This window comes from Coffea arabica, chromosome 7e (genome assembly GCF_036785885.1).
Source record: "Coffea arabica cultivar ET-39 chromosome 7e, Coffea Arabica ET-39 HiFi, whole genome shotgun sequence".
NCBI lineage: Eukaryota > Viridiplantae > Streptophyta > Magnoliopsida > Gentianales > Rubiaceae > Coffea > Coffea arabica.
The window spans coordinates 10,738,637-10,757,988 of record NC_092323.1 but is presented as its reverse complement, the minus strand read 5'-3'; the positions used below and the strand labels follow the sequence as shown (position 1 = coordinate 10,757,988).

Sequence of the window (19,352 nt, the reverse complement as noted above, 5' to 3'; positions counted from 1 at the left end):
GCCGCCGATCAGTACAGAGACTGCAGAGACAGGAGCACCAGTTGCCCACCTCTGACAAGTTGAGTTCTGTCTTGCTCGCATTTACCTGAATTGGAGCATCCCCTAAGATACGATGTGGTCACTGGTCGGTCGGCAGTTTAATAGGGCCAATTTCACCAAGAAAAGGATGCAACTTAATAATAATAATCAAAGTATTCATATTCTCTGAATCATCAATGAATTGGAAATTGTTTGATCTTAGTGTTTGACAAATCCTACATAAAATCTTATCTCAAACAATCAGGATATGGAACACGGAACATCAACACCCTTCCAACATCGATGATTGATGGCAAGTGTAAACTACATTTTCGGCCATAAAAAACCAAGAGTTGCACTTGCAGCATCACTTTTTGGCCTGTGGTTGGCTCAGAAACTCCGAGACCTGATTGCCAGAGTAAGTCGAACATGGAAAACAATTGGATAGTTGGCTTACTCACAATTGTTGCTTTCTTCGACTACGGGGGCCATTACCGGCTAAGTCATTGATTACGAAAAGGAAACCCAACCAAGTTATCAACGTTATCGCCCAACTATAACATTAAAGAAGGCCAATTAACCAACGAACCATTTAATGATCTTAAATCCCATTTGAGAGACGCCGTTTTTATTTTCTAATTAAAATATTCTTATTTAATGTACTTTGTTATCGATGAGTATAACCTATTTTATTCATTAATTGCGTGAATTCATATCTTGAATGGTGCAACTTTTCATGGTATTTCAGCTATTGTAATCAATGTAAGAGTATTTCAGCAAAATACTGTCTATGCTACATTTATTCTTCCAATTAAATTAACTAATTTTTCTTGAATTGTGTGAACTATCAAAATGGGACGAAAGAAGCACTCAAACACTTTAAAGAGTACCGCTAATGGATTGAACCTAGCTCCCTTATATACGTGTTACCGACTTTGGGTGGCAAATGTAATTAATCCTGCCTTTCATAGCACTTTCAATCCTCAAAATCACAGTATTTTTATCTATCATGCCCCACATTACCTTGCAATCAAGCTCATTAAGGCCGTCGTTAGCATAAATAACCAACAACATTTATTGTTTGCATTTTTTTGTGGTTGCACATTTTCATTGACCTGTCACATTAAATTGATGTGGAAGTGTCAATAATGGAAACAAAATTCCACAGGCTAGGAATATGATTTAATTGCAGTGCTACCTTTCCAAATAATAAATGGGATGGGCACTTTTAATTAGACTCTCCCCCTTTTATATTGTGTCAACAAACGCTAAAGAGCCAGACTGTTAGAAGAGGAAAGGACGGATGGGGACAGACTGCACTTAGTTGACTTAGCTTGGTCCTTCGTTCTATTTTAACCAGTTTGTTTCTTTTGGTTGTCATTTTTCAAGAAATGTATAATCAAGTACCACTTGCCTGTGGGCTTGCCTATGTGGGTTTCCATCACACATCGGTTTCGGGGGGAGGGGGGTGGGTTTGGGTTTATTAGTCTCTGGAAGCTCTTCAAGAGTTGCCGGCTTTTGAGATGTCTTCTGGGATAAGGTTAATAAGCAAAAGTCTTGCCGTCTCGGTAAAAAGTACCACTTGCCTGGTTGTTTTTGGACTGGGACACCCCAATGTAAAATCAAGCAGCTATACAGCTCCTGATCGCATGGCAATTTGTGATCGATTTTTCTCCTTCAACTTTACTCCCAAATCTGAAAAATGTAAAGCGAGAACTAGGAAAGGAGAACCAACAAATTTAATTATGAGCTTTCTTGAAATTCTATAGCGGTGAGAATATTTATTTCTTTTGCCTACTTTTTCATGCTATTCTGACTTCAGTTCACTGCCACCAGTAAATTAATATGCTTTCCAGAAGTTCATGTTGAAATATCTATAGTTTCGATACTAAGTAGCAAATAGAGTTCCATCAAAACTGAACCCAATCATCAATACAACTTTTAGGTATAGCACATGTAAATGTTGGAGATCATAGACGGTCGTTTCCAAAGAAGAACAACTAGAGAAATATACATGATCAATGACAATAACCGGCATTTGGTATCCTGAAACAATCTCCTTATGTGTCTAAACTCACGAAACAATTTCAGAAATCAATGATCTGTTGACTGCACTAGATTGTTGTTCATCTCGACCACAATCAATTTGATATCTTTTCACAAAGTATAAAAACCAATTGCAATTTCTAAGTAAAACCTCACAAAGAATTTCATCATTTGACAATTTCCTCAATGTTACATCCGACTTATTACTGCTGCAGCTTGTGGCAACATCCCAATTTTCTTGGCAACATCTCTGAGGCTGAACTTCTGAATCTTTCCTGTAGCAGTCTTAGGAAGCTCATCCATGAAAACCACATTCTTAGGCACCATATAATGAGGTAACCTTGCTCTACAAAACTCAATAATATCCTTTTCTCTGGGCTTTTTCCTTACATTCTCCTTCAAACTCACAAAAGCACATGGCGTTTCACCCCAATAATCATCAGGCTTAGCCACGACAGCAGCCTCATTCACCACAGGATTGGTATACAACACAGACTCAACTTCAACACTGCTCACATTCTCCCCACCGCTGATGATAATATCCTTTGATCTGTCCTTAATTTCTAAGTACCCATCTGGATGCATCACCCCAACATCTCCTGTATAAAGCCAACCATTTTCCCTCAAGCATCTTGAGGTCCCCTCAGGGTTTTTGAGATACCCCAGCATTAAACATCCACCTCTAAGTACAATTTCACCCATGCTCGACCCATCTTTCTTCACACTAACGCCTGTCTCCGGCTCCACCACGTCCACCTCAGTCATCCCCAGAGTCCTCACTCCTTGCCTTGCTTTCAACTTAGCCCTCTCGGTAGCCGGCAATGCATTCCACATCGGCTTCCATGCACAAGAAACAACTACTCCGGCCACCTCAGTCAATCCATATCCATGACTAACAACAAATCCTAAAGACTCCGTCCGAAGAACCACGGTGGCAGGTGGAGGTGCACCGCCAGTGAGGAAATGCACGGGGTTTTTGAGCGACTTTGCATGGGAAGAATTTGCTATCATGTTCAGCACCACGGGTGCACCACACATGTGTGTGACATCGTGCAATCCTACGCATGCGTATATTATTCCAGCGTCGACTCTTCGAAGGCAAATATTTGTGCCGCCCACGGCGGCCATCCCCCAAGTGTAGCTCCACCCGTTGGAGTGGAACATAGGAAGAGTCCATAAATAAATGGGTTGTTTTGGGACTGACCAATTTACTAGAGAATCGAAAGTGATGATGAAGAGGGATCTATGCGAATGCACCACACCTTTGGGCGATGAGGTCGTGCCAGAGGTGTAATTCAGCGTCATTGGATCCCACTCATTATTAGGTCTGACCCACTCAAACTCGTCAATATTTGATTTCTTCACCAAACCCTCATAACTAGCATCAAGAAAACCATGAATTCTTGACAATGAGGGTTCCACTTCCATATCAGCATCATCATCCTCAATGAGGACGAGCACTGGGGCCGTCAAATGTTGTGGGAACATGGAAACTGCATCCAAGACTATTGATCTAAGATAGTAGTCCACGAACACGAGCTTTGATTCGCAGTGTTGGAGGAGAACAGAAATGGTTCTCGCGTCCAACCGGGTGTTGATGTTGTTGAGGACAGCACCCGCCATTGGGACAGCGAATTGGAGCTCGTACATAGCTGGGATATTCGGGGCGATCACGGAAACTACATCGCCCCTTTTGATGCCGAGGGATAAAATGGAGGAAGCGATTTTGAGGCAGCGAGTATAGGTTTCTGACCAGGTGTAGGTGGTGGTGGTGTTGTGAACTATGGAAGTACAGTCTCCATAAACAATGGCAGCTCTTTCCAAAAATGTTAATGGGGTTAATGGAGATGAATTTGCAAGACGGGGTTTGAATTTATCCATGAATAAATGAATGAATGAAAGGAAGATAATCGAAAATTTTCTCTCCAATCTTTCTGCCAATGCCTCTCTCCTTCTCATAACGAATGTGTCAGGCGAAATTATATACAGAAGAAAAAAGCAATTAAAGAAAGAAAAAAAAAAGAAATGATTTTGAAGTTACTTAGTTAGAACAGGTGGCCATTAAAAGCTCCAGCTACATTGGCCGAATTTGCATTCCGCGTCCAGCAAATCATGAAGTCGGTGTTTTGCTGCATGTAGCGGTTGCTTTTATATGTTCTAACTATGTTGGCATTTAAATGTTTTAACTTTGTTTTAGAAATATATTTTTTCTCTATATATTCCTACCTAGTTACTCTTTCAAAAGCTTCAACTGAAGAATTTGCTCTTTTTCTTTAGAAAATATTGGAGACTCCAACACGATCCATACTACAAAGGAAGTTCATGACGTTGCCAAGAAATTTAACCCATGATGTGAGATCAATTACAAGCTACAGGAGTGAAAATATGGACCTTGTGAACATTAAAAATTCCAAATGTGATTCTTACTGTTGGTGCAGGCCTTGCTGTGTAGCGGATAGCATCCACTCTCTCGCAGTTTTCTTAATACAGGTCTTGTAGCTTTCATAAGTCTCTCCAATAATGGCGGCAATATTATAGCATAGCAAAATCCATCTTCCCAACCAGCTAAACCTACCAATTAATGATAAAATGAATGGCGGAGTGAAAAAATTCGTCACTAAAATGTTAAGATTAAACTAAATACTACTGGTTAAATCTATGTTAGGGCTTTCGCATTCAGGGCTTTTCAAGTTGAACTTTGGTTTAATTCTATCTAGTTATGTAATTCTTACAATATTTGGTGAAAACATAAAATTATCAGCTCTGACAACTAAGTTGGTGTAAAAATAATCATGATTATACCAAAGTTGTACTAGTTTAGATAAAAGTTCTACGAATTTCATTAATCGTAGAGCATAGTTAATTAGGCCTCATGAAAATCAACCTAATAAAGTCATCAGGACAATGTGTTACTGGATCAACCTAATAAATCACGGGTCAAAACGGATGGAGGTTAAATATTATTTGAGTTATTACAAATATTATGATTGTTGAAGTGGAGGTTAAATTTGCGGGTTTTCTGAATTTTACTAGTTAAATAAATTTGCAAATCGTGGACCAGTGAACGCGTTTCTTCTTCGTCCGGTTCAAATGCTAATCCATTCCGATTAGCTAACCGGTTACCCTGATTGAACCGGCAAACCAGAATGAGATTAATAACAATTAATGCTTCAAATTGAGGAATCGTTTTTCACTATATTTTGTATAGTCTTTTTTTTTTTTTCACTATATTTTGTACTATAGCATTAGACATTTGAATTCAAATTTGGACGCGCCCTTCTAAAAACTTGTACTAACAGAAACTCTCAGACTTGGTCAAGACTTCGGTTCAATTTCCAGGTTTCTACCTCAGAATCTACACATTTTTATAAGCTTATTGTTTCGGGACAGTACATTGGATTGGCAAATGTTTTATGAGTAATTCGCAATCCATAAATCTCAAAGGCAGGCTTTTGCTGACCAACCAATACATGTGCATTTAATTTTCAATGAGCTGCATTAGATGAATGTTCCAAATAGCAGCCTTGGAGCAGGCATTTATGGAGGACACTTCATAGGAGGGTCAAGCCGTGAAACGGTCAAAATCTTCTTATTTTTACTGGTTCCTTTTCTTTTCCCCCTCCACTTCTCATTCAAGAAAAACAAAAAGGTGGTATTGTCAAGTACTAATTTCCATAGTTTTTCATGAAATTCATGGCATGAAAGATACTACTCTTTCTTTGCCCGTTCCAAAAGATATATAATACTCCTAAAACCATTAGATTGGGAAGTGCGTCTTTTGAAACTTCAATAGGTTATGAAAGGCAAATTTTAAATTTTTTTAATTAATCTTACATACGCGCTGACAGTACATATATTATCAATGTAAGATATATATAACAACTCATTTGAAATTAAAATTTAAAATTAAAATTATGCAATAATGTATACACTATCAATCTTTATAAGATTAATTCTTTGTTTTTCCTTTCTCACCAATAACCCTGCACAGTATAAACAAGTGTATCGGATTGGATTACACGTATCCATGTGTGTGTGGTTATAATTTGAGAAGCGAATGGAGTGACAAATATACTGCAGTTAATAGCTCAAGCGGCCATTGGTGAAGTGCCATTAATCTTACACGGCTATACCAATATGTACTAAAGTACACATTTTTGTTTCTTTGATTGTTCATCAGATTTCAATTCCTTAAGAGTTAAATTCGACTTGCTCGGTCACATGATTCCTCTCTCCATGATGACCAAATTGTCAACCAAGAAACCATGCAGATGTAGAAAAGGGAGGTGGTAGAAAGCAATAAATAAGTGGGTTAATCACATTTTATCCCCTTAAAGAATACCTTATTTCTCAGTTTACCCCCTAACCTTTAATTTTGCTCACTTAACCCCCTTTAGGACAAAATTGCCCTTGCATTATTTTGACTTTTCATTTACCTTGTTTTCCTTTTTTTTATTTCTTTTTCTTTTTCTTCTTTATTTAATTCTTCCTCTTTCCCACAAAAACCTTCACCTTAATGATTGAAATTAAAAAAGAGGAATTGTAGAGATCTATCGTCTCCTTAAATGATTAAAAAAATATTCAAATCACTTTCCTAAAATATAATTTTTTTAGCCTTTCAATTCTTTTAATTTTGGGTTTTCCTCTTTCCTTTCTAGTTTCTCATTTTATTCCCAAGAAAATATCTTAAGATGAATTTGTGACCTGATTAATAATCATCAATTGAAATTGGTGACGCTGATAATGATCAATAAAGGTTAGGGGGTAAACTGAGAAATGGGGTATTCTTTAAGGGGATAAAATGTGATTAACCCTAAATAAGTACGTACTTTAGCTTCAGGCCAAATTCTATGAATTTAAGAATGTTTACCTCTTAGTTTTCACACGGGATCCTCAGTGCCACTTTTTCAGTGACAATTCAGTGCCACTTCTATATTTATGCCAAGTGTCCTATTTATTTAATTTGTCATATGTTGTTTATTTAAACTAGTATAAATGCCCGTGCTACGCACAGTACATTATATTTTTGAAAAAAATTACAATCTATGGAGGAATTTTAAAAAAGTAAAATATTATAATCACGGACACATGAAAGTATATTTAAAAAAATGAAACTTTGTAACAATAGTTCAATATATGATAAAACATCTCCATTATCTATAAACTATCACTTTGATGAATGTTGGATCCTGAAAAAAAAAAAAAGAAGTCTATATCGTAAATTGAGCAACATAAGGGTCCAATTAAATATAATTGACACTGGATTTGGCATCGAATAGTGGCACAGAGGATCCCAACTGCTTATTTTTATAGTCACTCACTCACTCTTATGGAACTCGCTTGATAAATTCATATTTGGAACTTTTAAGAGTGCAGTTCACATATCTGCGGTGATCCAGAATAAGCAACCCTTGTGATTAGAGACTGGAAACTAAAGTGATTCATAACCATCGTACACTTTCATGTGAAAGTTCATAAATAGGTTTTGTGAAGAAGTTGATGAGAGTGGAAAAGGTGGATTCTAGTGAAAAGTTCTGTTTAGCGTATACATGGCTAGACAAAGTGATTTTGAGGTGGGGGGCGGTGACCCGTGATGCATTGAATTTCAGCAACTATGGAGAATGAAACAATGGCCAAATATACCCAATGCCAGGGTCGGTACTACCATAGCATTAGCTTAGCAACAATGAAGTTGACCCATCAGGAAAGAAAAAAAAAAACAAAGGGAAATATCAACTCTCACTATAGGGAAACATGAAAGATGATGCGTTATAGATAAATAATACTCCTATGTGCATTTTATGTGACATTCTCAAATGGTGAATTAAAAATTAATGAAAAAGGAGTAGTTGGCCATCAAAAAAGAGTTTTAAAACTCTACTTGGGTGTAGGTCAAAAAATCGAATCCTTTGGGTTTGCATTCTAAAAATCCAAGAAGTTTTGCCAATAGGTGCATAGGCTTTCGTCTAGATTGGATTAGAATCTATCGTGTTCAAAAAAAAAAAAAAAAACTTAAAACTGAAAAGGCATTACCTAAAGCAGAAATTGCACTTGTTTCATGCCTAAAATTTTGAAAAGGTTGTACAAATGGGGCTTATGCAAGTACATGAATAATAAGGACCCATCACCGTCTTATTAATAGGCCAACTTACAAATGGGCAGTGTATTCATTGGCCCAAAAGATTGGTTCAAGAAAAAGCCTACATTAGTTTTAGCACCTGGCCTAGTCAAAATCTTGTAACCTTCTTCTACACAACACTAATGTTTTAATACACATTATTCATTAAATTGAAAGCATTAAACATGTCAAGAAGATGAATCAGTCAGTATTCACATTGACATGTCAAAAAGGGAAAAAAATTAATACTGCTTTCTTTAGTATAATTTAAAAGAAAAAGAAAACTGAATTAGAATAGAAATTTTTTTTGATGTTGTCAGGAATAAGATGAAGGCTATTTACAAAAGAAAGAAAAATTGAATCTGTTTTGTATACTCATCCGGCTGTGAATGAGGAGGTGGCAAGACCGGATAAGTTTTGGGGGGAGACGCCGAGTGGAGATTGATCAGAAACCATCGGAGAAGGATGTGAGAGAGTAGTTTTGCAAGTCAAGAATGCCGCTTTTCATGGTGCCTAGGACACTGAAGAGCTTCCTAAGACATCCACCGGCAAGATTCACAAGTTTTTGCTTAGGCAGACTGGAGAACAGTGACTTGTATAATACCTACAACCTGTATGGTATTGTTATGCAGAAAGTGTTCTTCCAAACCATGGATCCGATGAAAACTTCTCGTCCATTTTGGTTCAAGTTAAGGCTGTGAATCGAGTTGATTCTGACTTAATTTGATGTTATCAGGTTTGAATCTGATCAAACAAATTGTATGTTTGGAGCCTAATAGAGCAAGAATGCAAATACATTTTTGTCAATCTAGAAGAAAGTTTTCCGTCCATGTTAGCTCAGTCCAAATTATATTGAACAGAAACTGAAAGTACTGAAACTCAAATTGTTTGCAGCCACTCATCCAAGGATCAGTGGGACGAACGTTTGGAGAATGACCACAGCAAATAAATATGGATGAAAAAGGTGCAGAGTCGAAAGGCACATGTTGCCATTGCGCCAAAAAAGGCTTTGAGATATAAAGTGAAAATGTAAAAGTCACTTCAAATTATTTGATGTTTCTCTTAATATCACTTAAGTTTTAGAAATATTACTTATCACCTGTAGTAATTGTAAAAAGATTATATTAATTCTCACTTGACATATAATTCACAACATATCAAATAAATAGAGTTCAAAAATAAAATTAAAAAAAAGAAACAAAAGTTACTTTCTTCTTTTTCCCTTCTCTCCATCATTTTATTTAACTTGTATTTTTTGGATGACTGTGCAATATTTTATTTGTAAATTATAATAAATTAAATTTTATTTACTTTTTTTACTTTTTTTGTGATTATTATAAAGTGGGGTATGATTTATTTGTTTATTTTGAATTGATTTTTATAATGATTGGTATAGTTTAATGGTTTGAACAAGGGTTGAGAAGATGTTGGAAAAAATAAAAAAAAATTCATAAGAAAACGGTTTTGAGCATATAGAATTAAATTGATGCAAGTATATTTTTTCCAAATATCTTTTTTATTTTTAAAATTTATAGTTTTATGGGGTATAGCATTGTGATGTGGTAGTACCACAAGAGATTATTTTTGAGGTCATTGTTTTCTTGAAATGAACAAAGTGATTTAGGAATATTTTTATTTAGCAAGTGAAATGGTAGTTTAGAGTTTTTAAAAAATTTGTTACACAAATAATAAAAGTAAAAGAGGCAAGTGCTATTTTTAAAATTGTAAGAGTGTCATGTAATATTAAGAGAAACCTCCTTTTTATTTTTTTTTTGGGGGTACGAAAGGTAGAAATACCTCTCGTGATTTTCATCATATGATTGTCACCTACATGGCATATATGCTATATAGTGTAAACAAATGGAGACAAATTTCGATTGATAATATTGATCATGGAAGCTGGTTGCTACAATGGGGTCCATAGCTCAGTGGTAGAGCATTTGACTGCAGATCAAGAGGTCACCGGTTCGAACCCGGTTGGGCCCTTTTCAAAATTCTAGACACTTTTCCTTTCTCCAATTTTTGTAGAAAGTATTTTTTCGGTACATGTAGAAATTCAATTTGTCAAAGTCATGGACATAGAAAAGCCCATAGTGTGCCATGCCCGACGCCCCGGCTATTATGGGCAGCGCCATCTGGGCTCAGTTCATATCCAACTCCAATCATCTTTTGATAGATTCCAAACACCCTAGATGATAGATTCCAATCATCAGACCATGTATGATGTTTGTGAGCATTATGTGATTTTGAAGCCCATCCCCCGAAAGAGGGAAAAGAAAAAAATCCCTATATACCGCATCATCTCTTTTCTTAGCTTGGGATTTGTTGTTTTAATCATTCATGACAATAGTCTCGGACACAAAAAATAAACCTCAAAATAGAATGATGACAAAATCAAAATAGTAGTAATACCAATTCAATGTTTGGCTTTAGCCCATTTTCAACAGATGGCACATAAAGTTATGTTGGACAACGACCAAAGTGTTGCAGGAAAAAAAAAGAGATTTGAGTTAAAGATTTCAGTTCTCTCCAGTCTCTCCGACTTTGAAGTAAAGGGTTTTCCTCTACTCCAATACATCAGCTAGTAATTATTTCTACAGTAAAAGGAAATTTATTCAGACGATAATTATCTTATAAAAAAGAATAATTAATAAAGATTAATTTTTTATACATCGATAGTATATACACTATCAGCATTTGATGTATGACAACTCATCTGTATTTAAATTTAAAATTCAAATTTTACTCTCGGATAATCTCAATCAATAACAGGTGGACAATTTATGATGGATGGTATAATCTCGAATTGTCAACGTTCTAGTGCAGATTTTTCCGAGGCTTTTGCTGGTCATTTGTGATGCTGCCAAGTACTTAGATTGTTCTTCTATTTTCCAGAGCCTCGTGTAATTGTCCTCTTCACTCTCTTTCACTTTGTATTTCGTGGTATAACATAATAAAGCTTCGCACGTAAGGCCAAACTTGAGGTAGTTGAAACAACATAAAGCAATTTCTCTTTCTTTTCTTTCCTCGTAGTTTCACATCACATCTTCCATGTTAAGAATCGGCAGTGGTTAAGCGGCCGTCAATTAATTAATTGAAGAAAGAAGAACAAATTGGCAGTTTAGCCCGCGATTAAGGAGAAAATGCTCAAGGATGGGCTGTATTTGCAATTAAGCATGTTTCCTAGAAAATAACATTAATGATGGTTTTCATGCAAGCCTTGTGTTATTGTCATCTAATTATAGTTTATATACACTATGATCCCTTTTGAGCACCGTTCCTTTAACGAGTATCTCTAAGTGAAGTTTTTAACCATTTAATACTAAACTTAATTTGAGAGTCTGATATTAGAGAAAGAACCACCACAGAATATCTCCCTCCTTTTTTGGTTTCCATCTCGAGGGAACAAAAAATAACACCTATCAGCTAACAAAGATTTGCCGACAGACAGTTGATCCGTTGATCATTACAAAGACTTTAAGTTAACCCTTGACCTCTCACTAGCCACTATTTGTGATTTGTCATTTTTAATGACTTTTTTCAATGGTGTTTTCCATCGCTTAAGTTCTCCCCTTTTCCTAGAATAGAATCGAGTAGATTATATGAATGCTGTCGTTGCTCGAAGGGGAAAAAAAAAAAGAAAAAGAAAAGCTAACAAACAACTTTAAACATGCACTTGGTGGAGTCTGTCATATTCCAACTTTTAGGCCCTCTGCTCAGATAAGTCCAAACATTGAGTAGTTAAATCCCCAAGTTCCCACAAACTAGCTGCATGGTCCCGAATCGTTTTCACACCACATCGTGAAAGTATATGTCCATCCATGCGTAAATGAACTTTCTCGGGCTTCTTTTGGTTGGTATTTTTCAAGAGAAAGGATCCTTAGGCAAGATTAAGATTACATTCTTGTTACCAAACAAGTAGTCCTAGGTTTGCAAGAAATAAAAATGTTAGAATTCGGCATCTTTATCTAGGTTTGGTATGATTAATAATAGTTGTAGGACATCACACAAATGATCCAAATCCAGTTCTTAATCAAGTCTTTTACAGTTCTCTACGCAACTAATAACTTCTTGTTTGAAACTTTGTACGAAAAGGAAAGATATATAATTAATTATTCAAAATGAATTTTTTTTCATGGATTTACCAGAGAAAAGATAAAGGGTGGATGCGATCAACGGGAGCATTTCTGAGGATTACGGTTGACCAATTATTAAATTCGAGTAATTAATCTTTGATGGTTGTACTATTCAAGTTTAAAGACATTCTGACCGTCCACAAACTTGAACATCCAATCCCATGCAGAAATTTCATTATAAATTTGACATCCTTTCTCTTTTCTTTTTTTTGGGAGATATGGCAGAGTAATTTACCGAAATAAAATCTTTAAAAAGAATAAAATAAGAACATTTACAATCGGATTTACGTATGCGCCAACAACCCTTAAGCCTTACTAATGGGATGAGATTAGACTGTGTTGAACCAAATAAAGAAGTTAGTGAAAAATATGTTCGAGAAAAATGTCAATTTTTTTTTTTAAAAGGATAATCCCAACAAGGCAGTTGTTTTTTTAAAAAAAAAAAAAAAAAAATTCCATTTGCTGCCTCCAAAAACAAGAAGAAAAACAAAACGGTCGCGTGCAGTTCCACAATTAAATGATTGATAGGATGAAGTACAGCCATTGACTTCACATGGTCGTTCAAGCAAGTGTCCCGAGATTTTCTCGACTCTATAGCTATCCCAATATAAAAATGCAAAATTCAGCAGTTTCTCAGCAAGGTCCTCCCCCGACTCGACTGTATACATAGGATCCAGCACCACCCATTATCCATACTTATCCCTGAAACTTGAGAACTAGCAACTGATGGATCAGCTGAAGCCTGGACCGGCAAACTCAGCTCCTCTAACACCTCTTGGTTTCCTTGAAAGAGCAGCCACAGTCTATGGCGATTGCCCTTCAGTTGTCTACAACAACGCAACGTACACATGGTCAGATACCCATGTCAGATGCCTCCGGGTGGCTTCTTCCATAGTTTCTTTGGGCATCAAAAGAGGCCAAGTGGTGTCCGTTGTGGCACCAAATATTCCAGCCATGTATGAAGCCCACTTTGCTGTCCCCATGGCCGGAGCTGTTCTCAATACGATCAACCTTCGTCTCGATGCCCGCACGGTTTCAATCCTCCTGCACCATAGCGAATCCAAGCTTATCCTTGTCGATTACCAGTCAACTTCTTTAGTCTTGGAAGCCTTATCTTTATTTCCACCAAATTCTCAACGCCCCCTGTTAGTCGTCATCACGGATGATGCATCCCCATCCATCCCTCCATCAAATTTTCCTGATTTTTATTGCACTTACGAGTCTCTGGTACAGAAAGGAGATCCGGGGTTCAAATGGGTTCGTCCTAAATCTGATTTTGACCCCCTTATACTCAATTACACCTCAGGAACCACCTCTTCCCCTAAAGGAGTGGTTCACTGCCACCGCGGAATATTCATCATTACCGTGGATTCTTTGATAGAATGGTCGGTCCCAAAAGAGCCCGTCTACTTGTGGACACTACCCATGTTCCACGCCAACGGCTGGAGCTACCCCTGGGGCATGGCCGCCGTAGGTGGAACCAACATTTGTCTACGAAAATTCGATGCACCGGCGGTTTACTCAGCAATTCGCCAGCACAATGTCACGCATTTGTGCGGTGCGCCCGTGGTGCTGAACATGATATCGAATTTTCCCATGGGAGAGCCACTCAAAAACCCGGTTGAAATACTGACAGCAGGAGCTCCACCTCCAGCTGCAGTCCTGTTGAGGACTGAAGCACTGGGATTTAAGGTCAGTCATGGATATGGATTGACCGAGACAGGAGGTCTCGTGGTTTCTTGCACCTGGAAGAATAAATGGAACAGATTGCCAGCGACAGAGCGGGCGAGGTTGAAGGCAAGACAGGGCGTGAGGACACTCGGGATGGCGGAAATAGATGTGATTGAGCCTGAAACAGGGGTGAGTGTGAAAAGGGACGGTTCAACTCTTGGTGAACTTGTATTGAGAGGAGGGTGTATTATGCTTGGATACCTCAAAGACCCTGAAGGGACATCAAAAAGCATGAGGGAAAACGGTTGGTTTTATACTGGAGATGTTGCTGTGATGCACCCTGATGGATACTTGGAGATTAAGGACAGATCCAAGGACGTGATCATAAGTGGGGGTGAAAATCTGAGCAGCGTTGAGGTGGAATCTGCGTTGTACATGCACCCGGCAGTGAACGAGGCAGCTGTGGTGGCGAGGCCTGATGAATTCTGGGGTGAGACGCCTTGTGCATTTGTGAGCTTGAAAGCTGATGTGAAGCAGAGGCCGGCTGAGAAGGATGTGATCGAGTTTTGTAGGGGTAAATTGCCAAAGTACATGGTGCCTAAGACGGTGGTGTTTCGACAAGAGCTACCCAAGACATCAACTGGGAAAATTCAGAAGTTTGTGCTCAGAGAAATGGCTAAAGCTCTTGGTGGTTCAAAGGTGAGCAGATTGTAGACGGGTGAAGATGAATTGAGTCATCTCGGGCTGAGTTTTGCCGACCAATATGCAGTTTTATCTTTTTCGGCAGGCCAGATGTACTTGTCGGATATATGTAGCAAAATGTGCTGTCTCAAGCTCGAGGATAAAATTCCATCCTATTATTTTAAGTGATTATAAATTCTAATAATTACGAATAATTAGTTTTTGAAGCGTTCTCGTTTGCTTTTATATCTAAATTATAATTTTTTAATTGTAAAAGATTAAAATTTATAATCGTTCAAAGAATAGTTTTTACTACTAATTTTGATTACTTTTTATAACCATTCAAAGATAATAGTGCGGTCAAGTACACATAAATCATTGACATTTTAGCACAAAAAGCTATGAGACCGGGCCTTTTGGGTATTGAACACGAGCATTTCCCTTTCATGGCCTTTGAAGTCATCAACCTCCCCGAAATACTTGGAATCTTTTGCATTTACTTAACCATAAAGAGTAAAGGCGCCTATGTCCCGAATAAAGCAGCTTGTCTTCATACAGAACATGAAGTTCAATGGGTCACCGCCAATTCAGCATACGCATCAATTTTCCAGCTCCCTGAAAATTAAGATCGATTAACTCAGGGAAGATAGATAGCTACATGTGCAACACAAGGTCGAGGATAACAAGAAAAAATAAGCAGCTATGCTGAAAACTGAAAAGCTAGCATTTTCGCTTCATATGCCTCCCTCCAATTTCTAGCTGAAGGACCTACCCGGTTTTAGGGACCTACCGCTCTTTTCCATCTCTCTTGCGCAATCTGTTTTTATGATTTACTCTGGTGCCTTCTCTATTCGGCAGTAGCCCACTTCTAACAACAAAAGTCTGATAAAAGATGATCTTTTTCTTTATTATGCATCTTTGCCACACGATAACGAGTGCTAAAACTGATGGTCACACTATCACCTCAGAAACTGGCAATGCCAGACATCTGAACAATTCCATCCGACACCAGAACCTCAGTCAACTAAGCAATGAGGTGTATGGCCCAGACAAAAATCTATTCCCTTTCAATCCATCTCTTTCGGTCAGCCACTAAGAATATGTGGTATACCCCAAGCGTAATGCCTTTCATCCTTTAAAGGTGTCCTCGCTCTATAAAGAACATAGAAATTGAGTTTTGAAAGTCATATTTTTTTTTTCTGGAAAATGTCCAAGACAAAGATCATATTCCTTTACATGCTGCGGATTGCATAGTGCCTAAAACTGCAATCAGCCAGCACGGAGAATCTTTCGACTGAAAGGGACTGAATATCACAGTACTGTATCAAATAAGTGCCAACTCATCACAGAAGCAAACAGCCACCACACGTATGGGGCACCATACAGTTGTGATGACAAATATTAGTCATGAGATAGCTGCAGTAAGCAATAAAACTGAAGAAGTTATAGAACCACAGTTGCATCTCAGGGTATATGCAAACTACTAGTATAGGCACATGGAATTCCATGCTATGGTTACAAGAAAAACACCCCATTTGAAGAGGAAATGTGGAGTCACTGATTAAAAAGAATTGATAAAGAGCTAAAAGTTAAAGTGAAAAGAGGCAAAGGAGTAGAATACTAATACATCAGTAGAAAAACACCCCATTCTTGGTGTTCTTCTTACCAAAGTGTATCTTTTTTTCTTTCCTTTATCTTTTTTTGAGAAATAGAAGCATGTATCTCGTATCCCATTTGCATTTGAAACAGCTTTCTTGATTACAAAATACAAGAGAGAGCTAGATGAAATTTCAGTTTTTCTTCTACCCTTTTTCTCTTAGGAGGCGGGGTGGGTGGATGTGATGGGCTTGGGACAGGGAATTCGTAAATTTCAGTGTCATAAAGCACAAAATGCTCTTGAGATTTCTCTAGAAGATTTCAATTCACAATCTTCCATTTTAAGCTTTCAGCTATTTGAAGGTCAAAATATGTTAATAACCATAAAATCTTGTAGTTGAACTGCATTTATCTAGCTCCCAAAATATTCATCTGTGTACATCAACAAACAATATACCAATGCATATCAGATGCAAAAGATATTGCAGCTAACCAGAAGAATATTAGATCAGCAGCAAAAGAGCAAAATCATATGCGCAAAATACCACTTGAACTTTTAAAGCAATCGCAAAAACCAAAAAAAAAAAAAAAAAGAAATACTTTCTGATAAAAACAGCATTAATCCATAAGGGATGCAGTTAAAAAAGTACAATGAGAAGCAGTATGACCATTCGAGCACACTAAAGGTAAAGCCAACCTACTTGCAAACCTATGAATATGAAACTAGTCCTCCTTGGTCGTCTCAGATGCACTGGTTGAGCATGTCTCAGATTCAGGGTCGGACCCATCCAATCCAGAGCGAGAAACAAGTCTCTCAACAGGAATTTTTGTCACATCGCGACGTATTCCAATATCAGACACAAATCGACTAAGGCAATAAAGGCTACAACCGACAGCAGCCAGACCAGGAAAGCTAGTTGTCATAAAACGTAGAGGAGACGAAACAATGGCAGTAACAGCAGCTATGAAGGATGTTGCCTGCCCACTACGACCCAAACTGACTGATGTAAATACCAGTAATCCTGTTTTGCAATATATTGCAAAATCCTCACAGTTATTCTTGAAAATGTTATAACCTCCAAAACCATTTTGAAGCAGAAATTCAGCACGATGGATAACATGTTCAGCTGGATCAGAGGCAGCGAGAGTACATGTTCCTCCTCGAACTCTGGCGAGGAAAACCACTGGTGACACACCATACTCGAATCGATACAGTTCATCACCATACAGGAAACATTCAAGACATGAAGATATGACACCACTAGCTTTAGACTGATCCCCGCATCTTGGACATGGGGTGTCCGACGAATTCGAAGGAGATGAGCTGAAAATGACGCGGTCAAACACAGTCCCTGTTCCAATTTCATGTTCTGCACTCCGCGTGAAGTGGATTACCCTTTCATCACCAACATATATGCCTGGTGATAAACAGAGAAGACATGAGAAATTACAGTGTACACTAGATTTCCAGTGTCAAACCAACAAATAGGATGTCCTGGATACACAAAAAGAGGAGCATCCAAGCTGATAATTACCAACAAATTAAGGGATCCTAGTTAAAAACAGTTCATATGGGGCAATCTATTAAGATAACAAGTTTAACCTTCAAGGGCCCTAGGAAACTACAGGGAAAGGTTGAAACTTTAAATTCTTAAACATACAACTGAAAGTCCCAAGGAATTCTATATAAGTGTCAGCGTCATCATGATCGTCCAACAATAAACCTCTTAATCCTGTGGAAAGCCCCAGCATAATGAACAACACTGAACACAGTACAAACTACAAACATTGGATGTACTATGCCAAACAGCAATAATACATTTGAGAACCTTGTAGACTACTCATAAAACATCGAAACTATTGACATACATATCAAGAAACATTTGAAAAGGGCTACAAGAGAAGAGGGCAAAATTTCCGTGTGATACACGATCATTGTTTTCTGCATACATAACGGTCTAATTCGTGCTTAACCGCCCCCCCCCCCCCCAACAAAAATTCCCTCATTCAGTTGAGATAATTGCATAAAAATATTCCAAAATGGTTTACAAAGACTGATGACTTGGTAACAGAAATTGATCTATACTCAATCAAAAGAGAATGTAGACATTGACAAGCATAAAATATCTAGCTAGAGGCACTATTTTTTCCTAATATGGTAAATTATGAAATAGATAGACTTACAATTGAAACAAACACCAAAATGAGCAACAAACTCACCATCTAAAATTATGCATATGTCACAATTCAATTGCAGAGAAAAACAAGAAACGCCAAATTTGGTGCTGCTACTAATAACAGAACAAAAAACGATTGAATAACGAAAAACAAAACAAAACAAACCAAAAAGAGGGGGAGAGAGAGAGAAAGGAAAGAGGACCGTGATGAGAGTAAAGATAACCATGGCGCCATGTATAAATATGATCTCCTGGTTTTAATTCATCTCTGCTGATCTTATTGGATAGAAATCCAACCATTCTCCTCCTAATAGTCTCTTGCTCCTTCTCCTTGACCACCACCTCCGCTTTTGGCATCTCTTTCTCCGAATCGATTTCCTCTTTTGGGTTCTCCATGTTCACGCAAAGGCAATGAGGCACAAGCGGGCAGAGGCAGAAGGAGGAAGGAATCGACGTGGAGGCAATCAGAGGCTCTGTCTGTAGCTCAGTTTTGCTTAATGAGTTGGGCTACCTCGCCTCGTTTTCGCGGCAGCTTTGGGGTATATTCTCGTTTAAGCATTTATTGGCTTGCTTTAAACGCGCTTAATCTGGTCTGATTTGTCAATCACCCAAACGTGCCCCATCCTTTTTGGACCTAAGATAAGAAGAAAAAGGGAAAAAAAATTCTTATTTGGATTTAAGGAGAAGGACAGAAAAAGGACGATGGCAGTTTTCTAGTAAAAAAATAAAAGGAGAGAATCGAGGTCAAAAAAAAAAACACTGTGGATAATTACCCAGGATTGAAGGGTGGCTGTGAATATTCAATCGTGCTGGAAAACTGAATAAGATGAACACCGTGTAGACTATAGATAAAAGGATGAGGGATAACTTATTAGTAGAATCTGTTTTCCTTTTTGCATCTTTGAATGA

At 37.7% G+C, this 19,352-nt stretch overlaps 3 protein-coding genes and 1 non-coding gene across 4 annotated transcripts; 2 read left to right on the top strand and 2 right to left on the bottom strand.

Annotated features, from left to right (window-relative positions):
- Positions 1-1,911: 1,911 nt before the first annotated feature.
- LOC113702461 (probable CoA ligase CCL11) lies at positions 1,912-4,071 on the bottom strand. Its single transcript, XM_027223688.2, has one exon. It carries the CDS (start codon positions 4,021-4,023, stop codon positions 2,254-2,256), a length of 1,770 nt encoding a protein of 589 aa, XP_027079489.1. The 5' UTR covers positions 4,024-4,071; the 3' UTR covers positions 1,912-2,253.
- Positions 4,072-10,096: 6,025 nt separating this feature from the next.
- Positions 10,097-10,168, top strand: TRNAC-GCA (transfer RNA cysteine (anticodon GCA)). Its single transcript has one exon. It is a non-coding gene; the product is annotated as a tRNA-Cys (tRNA).
- A 2,662-nt stretch (positions 10,169-12,830) lies between these two features.
- Positions 12,831-14,897, top strand: LOC113701701 (2-methylpropanoate--CoA ligase CCL4-like). Its single transcript, XM_027222465.2, has one exon. It carries the CDS (start codon positions 13,045-13,047, stop codon positions 14,701-14,703), a length of 1,659 nt encoding a protein of 552 aa, XP_027078266.1. The 5' UTR covers positions 12,831-13,044; the 3' UTR covers positions 14,704-14,897.
- A 79-nt stretch (positions 14,898-14,976) lies between these two features.
- Positions 14,977-19,092, bottom strand: LOC113701702 (protein LEAD-SENSITIVE 1-like). Its single transcript, XM_027222466.2, has 3 exons — positions 18,647-19,092; positions 16,968-17,684; positions 14,977-15,285 (listed from the first exon to the last, which is right to left on the bottom strand). Exons 1-2 carry the CDS (start codon positions 18,837-18,839, stop codon positions 16,990-16,992), a joined length of 888 nt encoding a protein of 295 aa, XP_027078267.1. The 5' UTR covers positions 18,840-19,092; the 3' UTR covers positions 14,977-15,285; positions 16,968-16,989.
- Between the last annotated feature and the right edge of the window lie 260 nt (positions 19,093-19,352).

What these genes read in the sequence shown, in the direction of transcription:
- LOC113701701 (XM_027222465.2), top strand. Translation starts at nt 13,045, where the DNA reads ATGGATCAGCTGAAGCCTGGACCGGCAAACTCAGCTCCTCTAACACCT.
- LOC113701702 (XM_027222466.2), bottom strand. Translation starts at nt 18,839, where the DNA reads ATGGAGAACCCAAAAGAGGAAATCGATTCGGAGAAAGAGATGCCAAAA. An exon ending in TTATCTTTACTCTCATCACG is followed by an intron (nt 17,685 to 18,646) that starts GTCCTCTTTCCT and finishes GTTTATCACCAG; the next exon opens with GCATATATGTTGGTGATGAA.
- LOC113702461 (XM_027223688.2), bottom strand. Translation starts at nt 4,023, where the DNA reads ATGAGAAGGAGAGAGGCATTGGCAGAAAGATTGGAGAGAAAATTTTCG.